This window comes from Macaca fascicularis, chromosome 15 (assembly GCF_037993035.2).
Source record: "Macaca fascicularis isolate 582-1 chromosome 15, T2T-MFA8v1.1".
NCBI lineage: Eukaryota > Metazoa > Chordata > Mammalia > Primates > Cercopithecidae > Macaca > Macaca fascicularis.
In genome coordinates this window covers 77,700,258-77,714,127 of record NC_088389.1, presented here as the reverse complement: position 1 = coordinate 77,714,127, position 13,870 = coordinate 77,700,258, and the positions used below count along the sequence as shown (strand labels likewise).

The 13,870-nt window shown below is 37.5% G+C and overlaps 2 protein-coding genes across 2 annotated transcripts; both read right to left on the bottom strand.

The window, feature by feature from the left end:
* Nucleotides 1-1,428: 1,428 nt before the first annotated feature.
* Nucleotides 1,429-2,763, bottom strand: LOC123569038 (interferon alpha-17-like). The gene has a single exon (XM_045372802.2). The coding sequence runs from the start codon at nt 2,192-2,194 to the stop codon at nt 1,625-1,627; it is 570 nt and encodes a 189-aa protein (XP_045228737.2). The 5' UTR covers nt 2,195-2,763; the 3' UTR covers nt 1,429-1,624.
* A 9,045-nt stretch (nt 2,764-11,808) lies between these two features.
* LOC102146717 (interferon alpha-17) lies at nt 11,809-12,692 on the bottom strand. The gene has a single exon (XM_045372804.2). It carries the CDS (start codon nt 12,690-12,692, stop codon nt 12,123-12,125), a length of 570 nt encoding a protein of 189 aa, XP_045228739.2. The 3' UTR covers nt 11,809-12,122.
* Between the last annotated feature and the right edge of the window lie 1,178 nt (nt 12,693-13,870).

Genomic DNA, 13,870 nt, shown 5'->3' with positions numbered 1-13,870 from the left:
ATTTAAGGTTTAATCCATCTTGAGTTAATTTTTGTATTAGGTGTAAGGAAGGGGTCCAGTTTCAGTTTTCTGCTGATGGCAATCCAGTTTTCCCAGCACCATTTATTAAATAGGGAATCCTTTCCCCATTCCTAAAGTCTTGAGAAAAAGAATCTCTTCCAGTTTCCGATTTTATTTTGTGAAAGAAATGTGTCAGTTTTTAGTGACATTTAACAGAGAATTAATCAAAATAATGATCAATTACTATTGTAAATAATTTTATATTTTATGCTTTAAAAATATAAAATACTAAATGTATTAATATGATTTACCAATGCATTAAATATATGAACTTTAGTGACATATATTTTCAAAAAGGAGAGTGCAATCTTATTACTTCCCTCCATTGCAAATGCAGATCTCTCACAATTTTCTATATGTGTTATCTTGATTTTTCTTTTCGGATTCACTCTTCTACCTACCCCAGTATGGCTTCTGCTGATTAATTCTATCAATTCAGCTCTCAGTAAGCTCTGTACTGCCATCTCTTTTCTTGCTGTAGTGCTCAGTTTTAATTCACATTTTTCGTAAGTCTATTGATTCTTTTTCTAAGCTCATTTATTTTCTAAATATGCTTTTATCACCATTCCCTCTTGTCCTTCTGCTGTTAAGATATTCCACCTCTGTTTTCTGTGTGTCTCTTCAGTTCCCCCGCTTTACTGGTGGAAGGTCCTCAGAATCCAGTTTAAGTCTCTTTTTCCCCCTCCACTTGCTCACCACATGGACAGCCATTCCATTTCATTTTTGGCCTTTCTATTGCCAGTTAGGAATTTCCAGATATGGTATTCCTTGAAAACTGCAGACTCATTTATCTGACTGGCAATGTACATTTTCAATTACATGTTGAAAGTCAGTTTACAGAGAATATCTCTGCTTTAATTTCCAGACATGTCTCAAACTACCTTCTGCTAAGAGGAATTCATTGCTTTTTCATTTCTTCATATTACAGCAGTTAGCATAACTGATATTAATTCAGCATTATTATTGTTTTTACATTTCTTTCTGGACAAAAATCAAAGATACAAGAGAACAGGAACTGTAGTTTTTATGTTCATGTTTGTATCCTGATGACAACATACAGCTTGGTATAGAAAAATATGTTTTTCTATAACTTGAATAACATTATGATAGGTAACTTAATTAAATCATCTATTTTTAAGTCAGGTTGTACAGTCAGGCTTGGCATTTTATCTTAAAGAATAAACAAACACAAGACATTTTGTGTAGTAAAAATTTAATGAAAAAGGAAATTAATATATTGGCTAATAGGAAGAGCATATATTATCACATTAACCACAATGTAAAGGTACACATGATATTACATAAAAATAATTTAAATCTTAAAAATATGTAAATAATAAATATTTAAATAAATAGATGAACAGAGACATCAGCGTGGTCATCTGTAAAGGACTAGTGCCTGCACAGGCAAACACGATGCTTCTTTACACTCCTGAAAACTTTTGAACATTTTGATTCAACTCGTGGTGGTTATAAGAGTCATGAGTCTTTGAAATGGAAGAACTCATGAAAGTGTGAGATGACATGTCCGTCAATGAGGATCATTTCCATGTTGAACCAGTTTTCAATCCTTCCTCCTTAATTTTCTTTGCAAGTTTGTTGAAAAAGAGAGGGATCTCATGATTTCTGCTCTGACAACCTCCCAGGCACATGGGCTGTACTTCTTCTCCGTCAGATAGAGAGTGATTCTTTGGAAGTATTTCTTCACAGCCAGGATGGAATCCTCATTCATCAAGAGAGTCTCTTCCATCCCAGGCTCTGCTATCACACAGGCTTCCAAGGCATTCAGTTGCTGGTAAAGCTCAGCGGAAAATTTTTCTAGGAGGTTCTGTTCCCAAGCAGCAGATGAGTCCTTTGTGCTGAAGAGATTGAAGGTCTGCTGGATCATCTCATGGAGGACAGAGACGGCTTGAGCCTTCTGGAACTGGTTGCCATCAAACTCCTCCTGGGGGAATCCAAAGTCATGTCTGTCCTTCAGACAGGAGAAAGGAGAGATTCTTCCCATTTGTGCCAGGAGTATCAAGGCCCTCCTATGACCCAGGCTGTGGGTCTGGGGAGGATCACAGCCCAGAGAGCAGATGGATTTGTAGCTGAGCACCACCACGGCCATCAGTAAAGAAAAGGACAGGGCCATTGGGATGTTGCAAATATTGCTAGGCTACTTGAGGTGGGTAACCTTGAACCTTGGCCTCTAGGTTTTCTGAAGACTTTGCTCCATGCATGGATCTTAAATAGTGAACATACTAATTTCCATTTTCTAAATGCTCTAGTTTTACTTTCTATCTCTGTTTTTGCTTTCTTTATTCACTCTCTACATGTGTTGAAAGATGTTTTTCATCATTGCCTATTTTTCACCTACACTCAAAACTTTTTATGGTATTATTTTCTAATTGAAATCTTCATGAACTTTTAATAACACGGATTTGGCATATCTATTTATGTATACTGTGTACACCTCTACTTCACAGATAAAAACTATAAACTTTGCTCTTTTTATTCAATGTAAAGTTAAGAATGACAGAAAAGTTAAACTAAAATCTAAGTTTAAAAGCTATTGACATTTAATTTAATTTGACGAGTATAATTGTGAAATAACTTTTAATGTAATTTGTTCATGTAAATTTTGTTGTGTGAAAGTACATATGCAAAATAAAAATCTATGTAAATACACATTAATAATATGAATGTAATTACCTACCTAATCATTCAGAACTGCTAAAAATGTGAATAATATTTTAAAATTTTTCTCATAGTATATGAAGCTTTGAATTTTCCTTTATATGAGAAAATATATTTGTAATATATTTGTAATAATTTGTAAACTTCACTAGCTGCAATATTCATCCAGGTATTGCCAACACTTTTTTCTTTTCAGTACTTAACATAAATATTGATGTGTTGACTAAATTTAGTAGAAGTAAATCATATAATACAAGCTATATGCATTTAATTCTCAAAGTCTACAAAACATCCTGAAAAACTGAGGATCAAACATAAGTAATAACCATCAGATAGTCAATGGCAGCCCAAAGTTATGCAGGCTAAAGCTACAAATTGTGATAAGACTTTAAGATCCAGCAACTACAATCACAGTCATCTATTTGCCCTAGGTTTATGACACTGATCTTGCAAATATTTTGTGCTTCTTCCTGAACTCAATATCAGTGCTTCTCATGTGATACACAACAAAATCCAATGAGAAAGATGTATATTAAGCAATCAAATTTTGTTGGATAGACTTGTTGGAGAGTCACACACTATTGTAATATGTCAGATTTGTTTATACTACGAGAACTAATTTTTGTAACCTTCGAAGAAGTATCATTCCAATACACATATGTGACTTAGAAAATATTATCAATTAAATCATTGTCATTTTTCAAAGTTTTGCAGAAGTTCTTATCCAAGTAAATTCTTATCGTATAAAAAAGACCATCTTTGTTCTAAATTCATAAATTTATAAATATTGAACATTATCAACTAAAGAATTAACTTTCAGAGTGGTCCTGAACTCTGACTCTGACTTTTTATTTTGCATAAGAAGTTAGTTTGTCTCAGCCCTATAGAGGCTGAGTCCTTAAATAGAATGAGCTCTGCTTTAGCAAATCAGCTATTTAGTAAGTGAAGGTTTACTAGTTTCTCATTTTTTCTTCTACTAGCAATGGGATTGCTGGGTCAAATGGTATTTCTGGTTCTAGATCCTTGATGAATTGCCACACTGTGGCACAATGGTTGAACTAATTTACATTCCTACCAACAGTGTAAAACCTTTCCTATTTTTCCACAGCTTCACCAGCATCTGTTATTTCCTGACTTTTTAGTAATCGCCATTCTGAGTGGCATGAGACGGTATCTCATTGTGGTTTTGATTTGCATTTCTGCAATGAACAGTGATGTTCAGCTTTTTTCATGTTTATGGCCACATAAAAGTCTTCTTTTGAGAAGTGTCTGTTCGTGTCCTTTACCAACTTTTTGATTTTTTTTTTTTTTTTTGGTAAATTTGTTTAAGTTCTTTGTACATTCTGGATATTAGACCTTCGTCAGATGGTTGGACTGCAAAAATTTTCTCCCAATCTCTAGGGTGCCTGTTCACTCTGATGATTCATAGTTTCTTTTGCTGTGCAGAAGCTCTTTAATTCGATGTCATTTGTCAATTTTAGCTTTTGTTGCAGTTGGTTTTGGTGATTTCATCATAAAATCTTTGCCCATGCCTATGTCCTGAACACTATTGCCTAGGTTTTCTTCTAAGGTTTTCATGGTTTTGGGTTTTACATTTAAGGTTTAATCCATCTTGAGTTAATTTTTGTATTAGGTGTAAGGAAGGGGTCCAGTTTCAGTTTTCTGCTGATGGCAATCCAGTTTTGACAGCACCATTCATTAAATAGGGAATCCTTTCCGCATTCCTAAAGTATTGAGAAAGACAATCTCTTCCAGTTTCCGATTTTATTTTGTGAAAGAAATGTGTCAGTTTTTAGTGACATTTAACAGAGAATTAATCAAAATAATGATCAATTACTATTGTAAATAATTTTATATTTTATGCTTTAAAAATATAAAATATTAAATGTATTCATATGATTTACCAATGCATCAAATATATGAACTTTAGTGACATATATTTTCAAAAAGGAGAGTGCAATCTTATTACTTCCCTCCATTGGAAATGCAGATCTCTCACAATTTTCTATATGTGTTATCTTGATTTTTCTTTTCGGATTCACTCTTCTACCTACCCCAGTATGGCTTCTGCTGATTAATTCTATCAATCCAGCTCTCAGTAAGCTCTGCACTGCCATGTCTTTTCTTGCTGTAGTGCTCAGTTTTAATTCACATTTTTCGTAAGTCTATTGATTCTTTTTCTAAGCTCATTTATTTTCTTTTTTTTAAAATTTATTTATTATTATTATACTTTAAGTTGTAGGGTACATGTGCATAACGTGCAGGTTTGTTACATATGTATACTTGTGCCATGTTGGTGTGCTGCACCCATCAACTCATCATTTACATCAGGTATAACTCCAAATGCAATCCCTCCCCCCTTCCCCCTCCCCATGATAGGCCCCTGTGTGTGATGTTCCCCTTCCTGAGTCCAAGTGATCTTATTGTTCAGTTCCCACCTATGAGTGAGAACATGCGGTGTTTGGTTTTCTGTTCTTGTGATAGTTTGCTAAAAATGATGGTTTCCAGCTGCATCCATGTCCCTACAAAGGACGCAAACTCATCCTTTTTTATGGCTGCATAGTATTCCATGGTGTATATGTGTCACATTTTCTTAATCCAATCTGTCACTGATGGACATTTGGGTTGATTCCAAGTCTTTGCTATTGTGAATAGTGCCGCAATAAACATACGTGTGCATGTGTCTTTATAGCAGCATAATTTATAATCCTTTGGGTATATACCCAGTAATGGGATGGCTGGGTCATATGGTACATCTAGTTCTAGATCCTTGAGGAATCGCCATACTGTTTTCCATAATGATTGAACTAGTTTACAATCCCACCAACAGTGTAAAAGTGTTCCTATTTCTCCACATCCTCTCCAGCACCTGTTGTTTCCTGACTTTTTAATGATCGCCATTCTAACTGGTGTGAGATGGTATCTCATTGTGGTTTTGATTTGCATTTCTCTGATAGCCAGTGATGATGAACATTTTTTCATGTGTCTGTTGGCTGTATGAATGTCTTCTTTTGAGAAATGTCTGTTCATATCCTTTGCCCACTTTTTCATGGGGTTGTTTGTGTTTTTCTTGTAAATTTGTTTGAGTTCTTTGTAGGTTCTGGATATTAGCCCTTTGTCAGATGAGTAGATTGCAAAAATTTTCTCCCATTCTGTAGGTTGCCTGTTCACTCTGATGGTAGTTTCTTTTGCTGTGCAGAAGCTCTTTAGTTTAGTGAGATCCCATTTGTCAATTTTGGCTTTTGCTGCCGTTGCTTTTGGTGTTTTAGACATGAAGTCTTTGCCCATGCCTATGTCCTGAATGGTACTACCTAGGTTTTCCTCTAGGATTTTTATGGTATTAGGTCTAACATTTAAGTCTCTAATCCATCTTGAATTAATTTTCGTATAAGGAGTAAGGAAAGGATCCAGTTTCAGCTTTCTACTTATGGCTAGCCAATTTTCCCAGCACCATTTATTAAATAGGGAATCCTTTCCCCATTTCTTGTTTCTCTCAGGTTTGTCAAAGATCAGATGGCTGTAGATGTGTGGTATTATTTCTGAGGACTCTGTTCTGTTCCATTGGTCTATATCTCTGTTTTGGTACCAGTACCATGCTGTTTTGGTTACTGTAGCCTTGTAGTATAGTTTGAAGTCAGGTAGCGTGATGCCTCCAGCTTTGTTCTTTTGACTTAGGATTGTCTTGGAGATGCGGGCTCTTTTTTGGTTCCATATGAACTTTAAAGCAGTTTTTTCCAATTCTGTGAAGAAACTCATTGGTAGCTTGATGGGGATGGCATTGAATCTATAAATTACCTTGGGCAGTATGGCCATTTTCACGATATTGATTCTTCCTATCCATGAGCATGGTATGTTCTTCCATTTGTTTGTGTCCTCTTTTATTTCACTGAGCAGTGGTTTGTAGTTCTCCTTGAAGAGGTCCTTTACATCCCTTGTAAGTTGGATTCCTAGGTATTTTATTCCCTTTGAAGCAATTGTGAATGGAAGTTCATTCCTGATTTGGCTCTCTGTTTGTCTGTTACTGGTGTATAAGAATGCTTGTGATTTTTGCACATTAATTTTGTATCCTGAGACTTTGCTGAAGTTGCTTATCAGCTTAAGGAGATTTTGGGCTGAGACAATGGGGTTTTCTAAATATACAATCATGTCATCTGCAAACAGGGACAGTTTGACTTCTTCTTTTCCTAACTGAATACCCTTGATTTCTTTCTCTTGCCTAATTGCCCTAGCCAGAACTTCCAACACTATGTTGAATAGGAGTGGTGAGAGAGGGCATCCCTGTCTTGTGCCAGTTTTCAAAGGGAATTTTTCCAGTTTTTGCCCATTCAGTATGATATTGGCTGTGGGTTTGTCATAAATAGCTCTTATTATTTTGAGGTACATTCCATCAATACCGAATTTATTGAGCGTTTTTAGCATGAAGGGCTGTTGAATTTTGTCAAAAGCCTTTTCTGCATCTATTGAGATAATTATGTGGTTCTTGTCTTTGGTTCTGTTTATATGCTGGATTATGTTTATTGATTTGCGAATGTTGAACCAGCCTTGCATCCCAGGGATGAAGCCCACTTGATCATGGTGGATAAGCTTTTTGATGTGTTGCTGAATCCGGTTTGCCAGTATTTTATTGAGGATTTTTGCATCGATGTTCATCAGGGATATTGGTCTAAAATTCTCTTTTTTTGTTGTGTCTCTGCCAGGCTTTGGTATCCGGATGATGTTGGCCTCATAAAATGAGTTAGGGAGGATTCCCTCTTTTTTTATTGATTGGAATAGTTTCAGAAGGAATGGTACCAACTCCTCCTTGTACCTCTGGTAGAATTCAGCTGTGAATCCATCTGGTCCTGGACTTTTTTTGGTTGGTAGGCTATTAATTATTGCCTCAATTTCAGAGCCTGCTATTGGTCTATTAAGGGATTCAGTGTCTTCCTGGTTTAGACTTGGGAGAGTGTAAGTGTCCAGGAAATTATCCATTTCTTCTAGATTTTCCAGTTTATTTGCGTAGAGGTGTTTATAGTATTCTCTGATGGTAGTTTGTATTTCTGTGGGGTCGGTGGTGATATCCCCTTTATCATTTTTAATTGCGTCGATTTGATTCTTCTCTCTTTTCTTCCTTATTAGTCTTGTTAGTGGTCTGTCAATTTTGTTGATCTTTTCAAAAAACCAACTCCTGGATTCATTGATTTTTTGGAGAGTTTTTTGTGTCTCTATCTCCTTCAGTTCTGCTCTGATCTTAGTTATTTCTAGCCTTCTGCTAGCTTTCGAATGTGTTTGCTCTTGCTTCTCTAGTTCTTTTAATTGTGATGTTAGAATGTCAATTTTAGATCTTTCCTGCTTTCTCTTGTGGGCATTTAGTGCTATAAATTTCCCTCTACACACTGCTTTAAATGTGTCCCAGAGATTCTGGTATGTTGTATCTTTGTTCTCATTGGTTTCAAAGAACATCTTTATTTCTGCCTTCATTTCGTTATGTACCCAGTAGTCATTCAGGAGCAGGTTGTTCAGTTTCCATGTAGTTGAGCGGTTTTGATTGAGTTTCTTAGTCCTGAGTTGTAGTTTGATTGCACTGTGGTCTGAGAGACAGTTTGTTATAATTTCTGTTCTTGTACATTTGCTGAGGAGTGCTTTACTTCCAATTACGTGGTCGATTTTGGAGTAAGTACGATGTGGTGCTGAGAAGAATGTATATTCTGTTGATTTGGGGTGGAGAGTTCTATAGATGTCTATTAGGTCTGCTTGCTGCAGAGATGAGTTCAATTCCTGGATATCCTTGTTAACTTTCTGTCTCGTTGATCTGTCTAATGTTGACAGTGGAGTGTTGAAGTCTCCCATTATTATTTTATGGGAGTCTAAGTCTCTTTGTAAGTCTCTAAGGACTTGCTTTATGAATCTGGGTGCTCCTGTATTGGGTGCATATATATTTAGGATAGTTAGCGCTTCTTGTTGAATTGATCCCTTTCCCATTATGTAATGGCCTTCTTTGTCTCTTTTGATCTTTGATGGTTTAAAGTCTGTTTTATCAGACACTAGTATTGTAACCCCCGCTTTTTTTTGTTCTCCATTTGCTTGGTAAATCTTCCTCCATCCCTTTATTTTGAGCCTATGTATGTCTCTGCGTGTGAGATGGGTCTCCTGAATACAGCAGACTGATGGGTCTTGACTCTTTATCCAGTTTGCCAGTCTGTGTCTTTTAATTGGAGCATTTAGTCCATTTACATTTAAGGTTAATATTGTTATGTGTGAACTTGATCCTGCCATTATGATATTAACTGGTTATTTTGCTCATTAGTTGATGCAGTTTCTTCCTAGCCTCGATGGTCTTTACATTTTGGCATGTTTTTGCAATGGCTGGTACCGGTTGTTCCTTTCCATGTTTAGTGCTTCCTTCAGGGTCTCTTGTAAGGCAGGCCTAGTGGTGACAAAATCTCTAAGCATTTGCTTATCTGTAAAGGATTTTATTTCTCCTTCACTTATGAAACTTAGTTTGGCTGGATATGAAATTCTGGGTTGAAAATTCTTTTCTTTAAGAATGTTGAATATTGGCCCCCACTCTCTTCTGGCTTGGAGAGTTTCTGCTGTTAGTCTGATGGGCTTCCCTTTGTGGATAACCCGACCTTTCTCTCTGGCTGCCCTTAAGATTTTTTCCTTCATTTCAACTTTGGTGAATCTGGCAATTATGTGTCTTGGAGTTGCTCTTCTCGAGGAGTATCTTTGTGGCGTTCTCTGTATTTCCTGGATTTGAATGTTGGCCTGCCCTACTAGGTTGGGGAAGTTCTCCTGGATGATATCCTGAAGAGTGTTTTCCAACTTGGTTCCATTTTCCCCCTCACTTTCAGGCACCCCAATCAGACGTAGATTTGGTCTTTTTACATAATCCTGTACTTCTTGCAGGCTTTGTTCATTTCTTTTTCTTCTTTTTTCTTTTGGTTTCTCTTCTCGCTTCATTTCATTCATTTGGTCCTCAATCGCAGATACTCTTTCTTCCAGTTGATCGAGTCGGTTACTGAAGCTTGTGCATTTGTCACGTATTTCTCGTGTCATGGTTTTCATCTCTTTCATTTCGTTTATGACCTTCTCTGCATTAATTACTCTAGCCATCAATTCTTCCACTTTTTTTTCAAGATTTTTAGTTTCTTTGCGCTGGGTACGTAATTCCTCCTTTAGCTCTGAGAAATTTGATGGACTGAAGTCTTCTTCTCTCATCTCGTCAAAGTCATTCTCCGTCCAGCTTTGATCCGTTGCTGGCGATGATCTGCGCTCCTTTGCCGGGGGAGATGCGCTCTTATTTTTTGAATTTCCAGCTTTTCTGCCCTGCTTTATCCCCATCTTTGTAGTTTTATCTGCCTCTGGTCTTTGATGATGGTGATGTACTGATGGGGTTTTGGTGTAGGTGTCCTTCCTGTTTGATAGTTTTCCTTCTAACAGTCAGGACCCTCAGCTGTAGGTCTGTTGGAGATTGCTTGAGGTCCACTCCAGACCCTGTTTGCCTGGGTATCAGCAGCAGAGGCTGCATAAGATAGAATATTGCTGAACAGCGAGTGTACCTGTCTGATTCTTGCTTTGGAAGCTTCCTCTCAGGGGTGTACTCCGCCCTGTGAGGTGTGGGGTGTCAGACTGCCCCTAGTGGGGGATGTCTCCCAGTTAGGCTACTCAGGGGTCAGGGACCCACTTGAGCAGGGAGACTCTCCCTTCTCAGATCTCAACCTCCGTGTTGGGAGATCCACTGCTCTCTTCAAAGCTGTCAGACAGAGTCGTTTGCATCTGCAGAGGTTTCGGCTGTGTTTGTTATTGCCCTGTCCCCAGAGGTGGAGTCTACAGAGACAGGCAGGTTTCCTTGAGCTGCTGTGAGCTCCACCCAGTTCGAGCTTCCCAGCAGCTTTGTTTACCTACTTAAGCCTCAGCAATGGCGGGCGCCCCTCCCCCAGCCTCGCTGCTGCCTTGCCGGTAGATCACAGACTGCTGTGCTAGCAATGAGGGAGGCTCCGTGGGTGTGGGACCCTCCCGGCCAGGTGTGGGATATGATCTCCTAGTGTGCCTGTTTGCTTAAAGCGCAGTATTGGGGTGGGAGTTACCCGATTTTCCAGGTGTTGTGTGTCTCAGTTCCCCTGGCTAGGAAAAGGGATTCCCTTCCCCCTTGCGCTGCCCAGGTGAGGCAATGCCTCGCCCTGCTTCAGCTCTCCCTGGTCGGGCTGCAGCAGCTGACCAGCACCGATCGTCCGGCACTCCCCAGTGAGATGAACCCAGTACCTCAGTTGAAAATGCAGAAATCATCGGTCTTCTGTGTCGCTCACGCTGGGAGTTGGAGACTGGAGCTGTTCCTATTTGGCCATCTTGCTCCGCCCACCTGATTTCTAAGCTCATTTATTTTCTAAATATGCTTTTATCACCATTCCCTCTTGTCCTTCTGCTGTTAAGGTATTCCACCTCTGTTTTCTGTGTGTCTCTTCAGTTCCCCCGCTTTAGTGGTGGAAGGTCCTCAGAATCCAGTTTAAGTCTCTTTTTCCCCCTCCACTTGCTCACCACATGGACAGCCATTCCATTTCATTTTTGGCCTTTCCATTGCCAGTTAGGAACTTCCAGATATGGTATTCCTTGAAAACTGCAAACTCATTTATCTGACTGGCAATGTACCTTTTCAATTACATGTTGAAAGTCAGTTTACAGAGAATATCTCTGCTTTAATTTCCAGACATGTCTCAATCTACCTTCTGCTAAGAGGAATTCATTGCTTTTTCATTTCTTCATATTACAGCAGTTAGCATAACTGATATTAATTCAGCATTATTATTGTTTTTACATTTCTTTCTGGACAAAAATCAAAGATACAAGAGAACAGGAACTGTAGTTTTTATGTTCATGTTTGTATCCTGATGACAACATACAGCTTGGTATAGAAAAATACATTTTTCTATAACGTGAGTAAAATTATGATAGGTAACTTAATTAAATCATCAACATTAAGTCAGGTTGTACAGTCAGGCTTTGCATTTTATCTTAAAGAATAAACAAACACAAGACATTTTGTATAGTAAAAAAATTTAATGAAAAAGGAAATTAATATATTGGCTAATAGGAAGAGCATATATTATCACATTAACCACAATGTAAAGGTACACATATTACATAAAAATAATTTAAATCTTAAAAATATGTAAATAATAAATATATAAATAAACAGATGAACAGAGACATCAGCGTGGTCATCTGTAAAGGACTAGTGCCTGCACAGGCAAACACGATGCTTCTTTACACTCCTGAAAACTTTTGAACATTTTGATTCAACTCGTGGTGGTTATAAGAGTCATGAGTCTTTGAAATGGAAGAACTCATGAAAGTGTGAGATGACATGTCCGTCAATGAGGATCATTTCCATGTTGAACTAGTTTTCAATCCTTCCTCCTTAATCTTTTTTGCAAGTTTGTTGAAAAAGAGAGGGATCTCATGATTTCTGCTCTGACAACCTCCCAGGCACATGGGCTGTATTTCTTCTCCGTCAGATAGAGAGTGATTCTTTGGAAGTATTTCTTCACAGCCAGGATGGAGTCCTCATTCATCAAGAGAGTCTCTTCCATCCCAGGCTCTGCTATCACACAGGCTTTCAGGTCATTCAGTTGCTGGTAAAGCTCAGCGGAAAATTTTTCTAGGAGGTTCTGTTCCCAAGCAGCAGATGAGTCCTTTGTGCTGAAGAGATTGAAGGTCTGCTGGATCATCTCATGGAGGACAGAGACGGCTTGAGCCTTCTGGAACTGGTTGCCATCAAACTCCTCCTGGGGGAATCCAAAGTCATGTCTGTCCTTCAGACAGGAGAAAGGAGAGATTCTTCCCATTTGTGCCAGGAGTATCAAGGCCCTCCTATGACCCAGGCTGTGGGTCCGAGGCAGATCACAGCCCAGAGAGCAGATGGATTTGTAGCTGAGCACCACCACGGCCATCAGTAAAGAAAAGGACAGGGCCATTGGGATGTTGCAAATATTGCTAGGCTACTTGAGGTGGGTAACCTTGAACCTTGGCCTCTAGGTTTTCTGAAGACTTTGCTCCGTGCATGGATCTTAAATAGTGAACATACTAATTTCCATTTTCTAAATGCTCTAGTTTTACTTTCTATCTACTGTTTTTGCTTTCTTTATTCACTCTCTCCATGTGTTGAAAGATGTTTTTCATCATTGCCTATTTTTCACCTACACTCAAAACTTTTTATGGTATTATTTTCTAATTGAAATCTTCATGAACTTTTAATAACACGGATTTGGCATATCTATTTATGTATACTGTGTACACCTCTACTTCACAGATAAAAACTATAAACTTTGCTCTTTTTATTCAATGTAAAGTTAAGAATGACAGAAAAGTTAAACTAAAATCTAAGTTTAAAAGCTATTGACATTTAATTTAATTTGACGAGTATAATTGTGAAATAACTTTTAATGTAATTTGTTCATGTAAATTTTGTTGTGTGAAAGTACATATGCAAAATAAAAATCTATGTAAATACACATTAATAATATGAATGTAATTACCTACCTAATCATTCAGAACTGCTAAAAATGTGAATAATTTTTTAAAATTTTTCTCATAGTATATGAAGCTTTGAATTTTACTTTATATGAGAAAATAATTTGTAAACTTAGCTGCAGTATTCATCCAGGTATTGCCAACACTTTTTTCTTTTCAGTACTTAATATAAATATTGATGTGTGACTAACTTTAGTAGAAGTAAATCATATAATATAAGCTATTTGCATTTAATTCTCAAAGTCTACCAAACATGCAAAAAACTGAGGTTCAAATATAAGTAATAACCATCAGATAGTCAATGGCAGACCAAAGTTATGCAGGCTAAAGCTACAAATTGTGATAAGACTTTAAGATCCAGCAAAGAATGGACAGAAAGTCCTACAATCACAGTCATCTCTTTGCCCTAGGTTTATGACACTGATCTTGCACATATTTTGTGTATCTTCCTGAACTCAATATCAGTGCTTCTCATGTGATACACAACAAAACCCAATGAGAACGATGTATATTAAGCAATCAAATTTTGTTGGATAGACTTGTTGGAGAGTCACAAACTATTGTAATATGTCAGATTTGTTTATCCTACAAGAACTAATTTTTGTAACCTTCAAAGAACATC

What these genes read in the sequence shown, in the direction of transcription:
- LOC123569038 (XM_045372802.2), bottom strand. Translation starts at nt 2,194, where the DNA reads ATGGCCCTGTCCTTTTCTTTACTGATGGCCGTGGTGGTGCTCAGCTAC.
- LOC102146717 (XM_045372804.2), bottom strand. Translation starts at nt 12,692, where the DNA reads ATGGCCCTGTCCTTTTCTTTACTGATGGCCGTGGTGGTGCTCAGCTAC.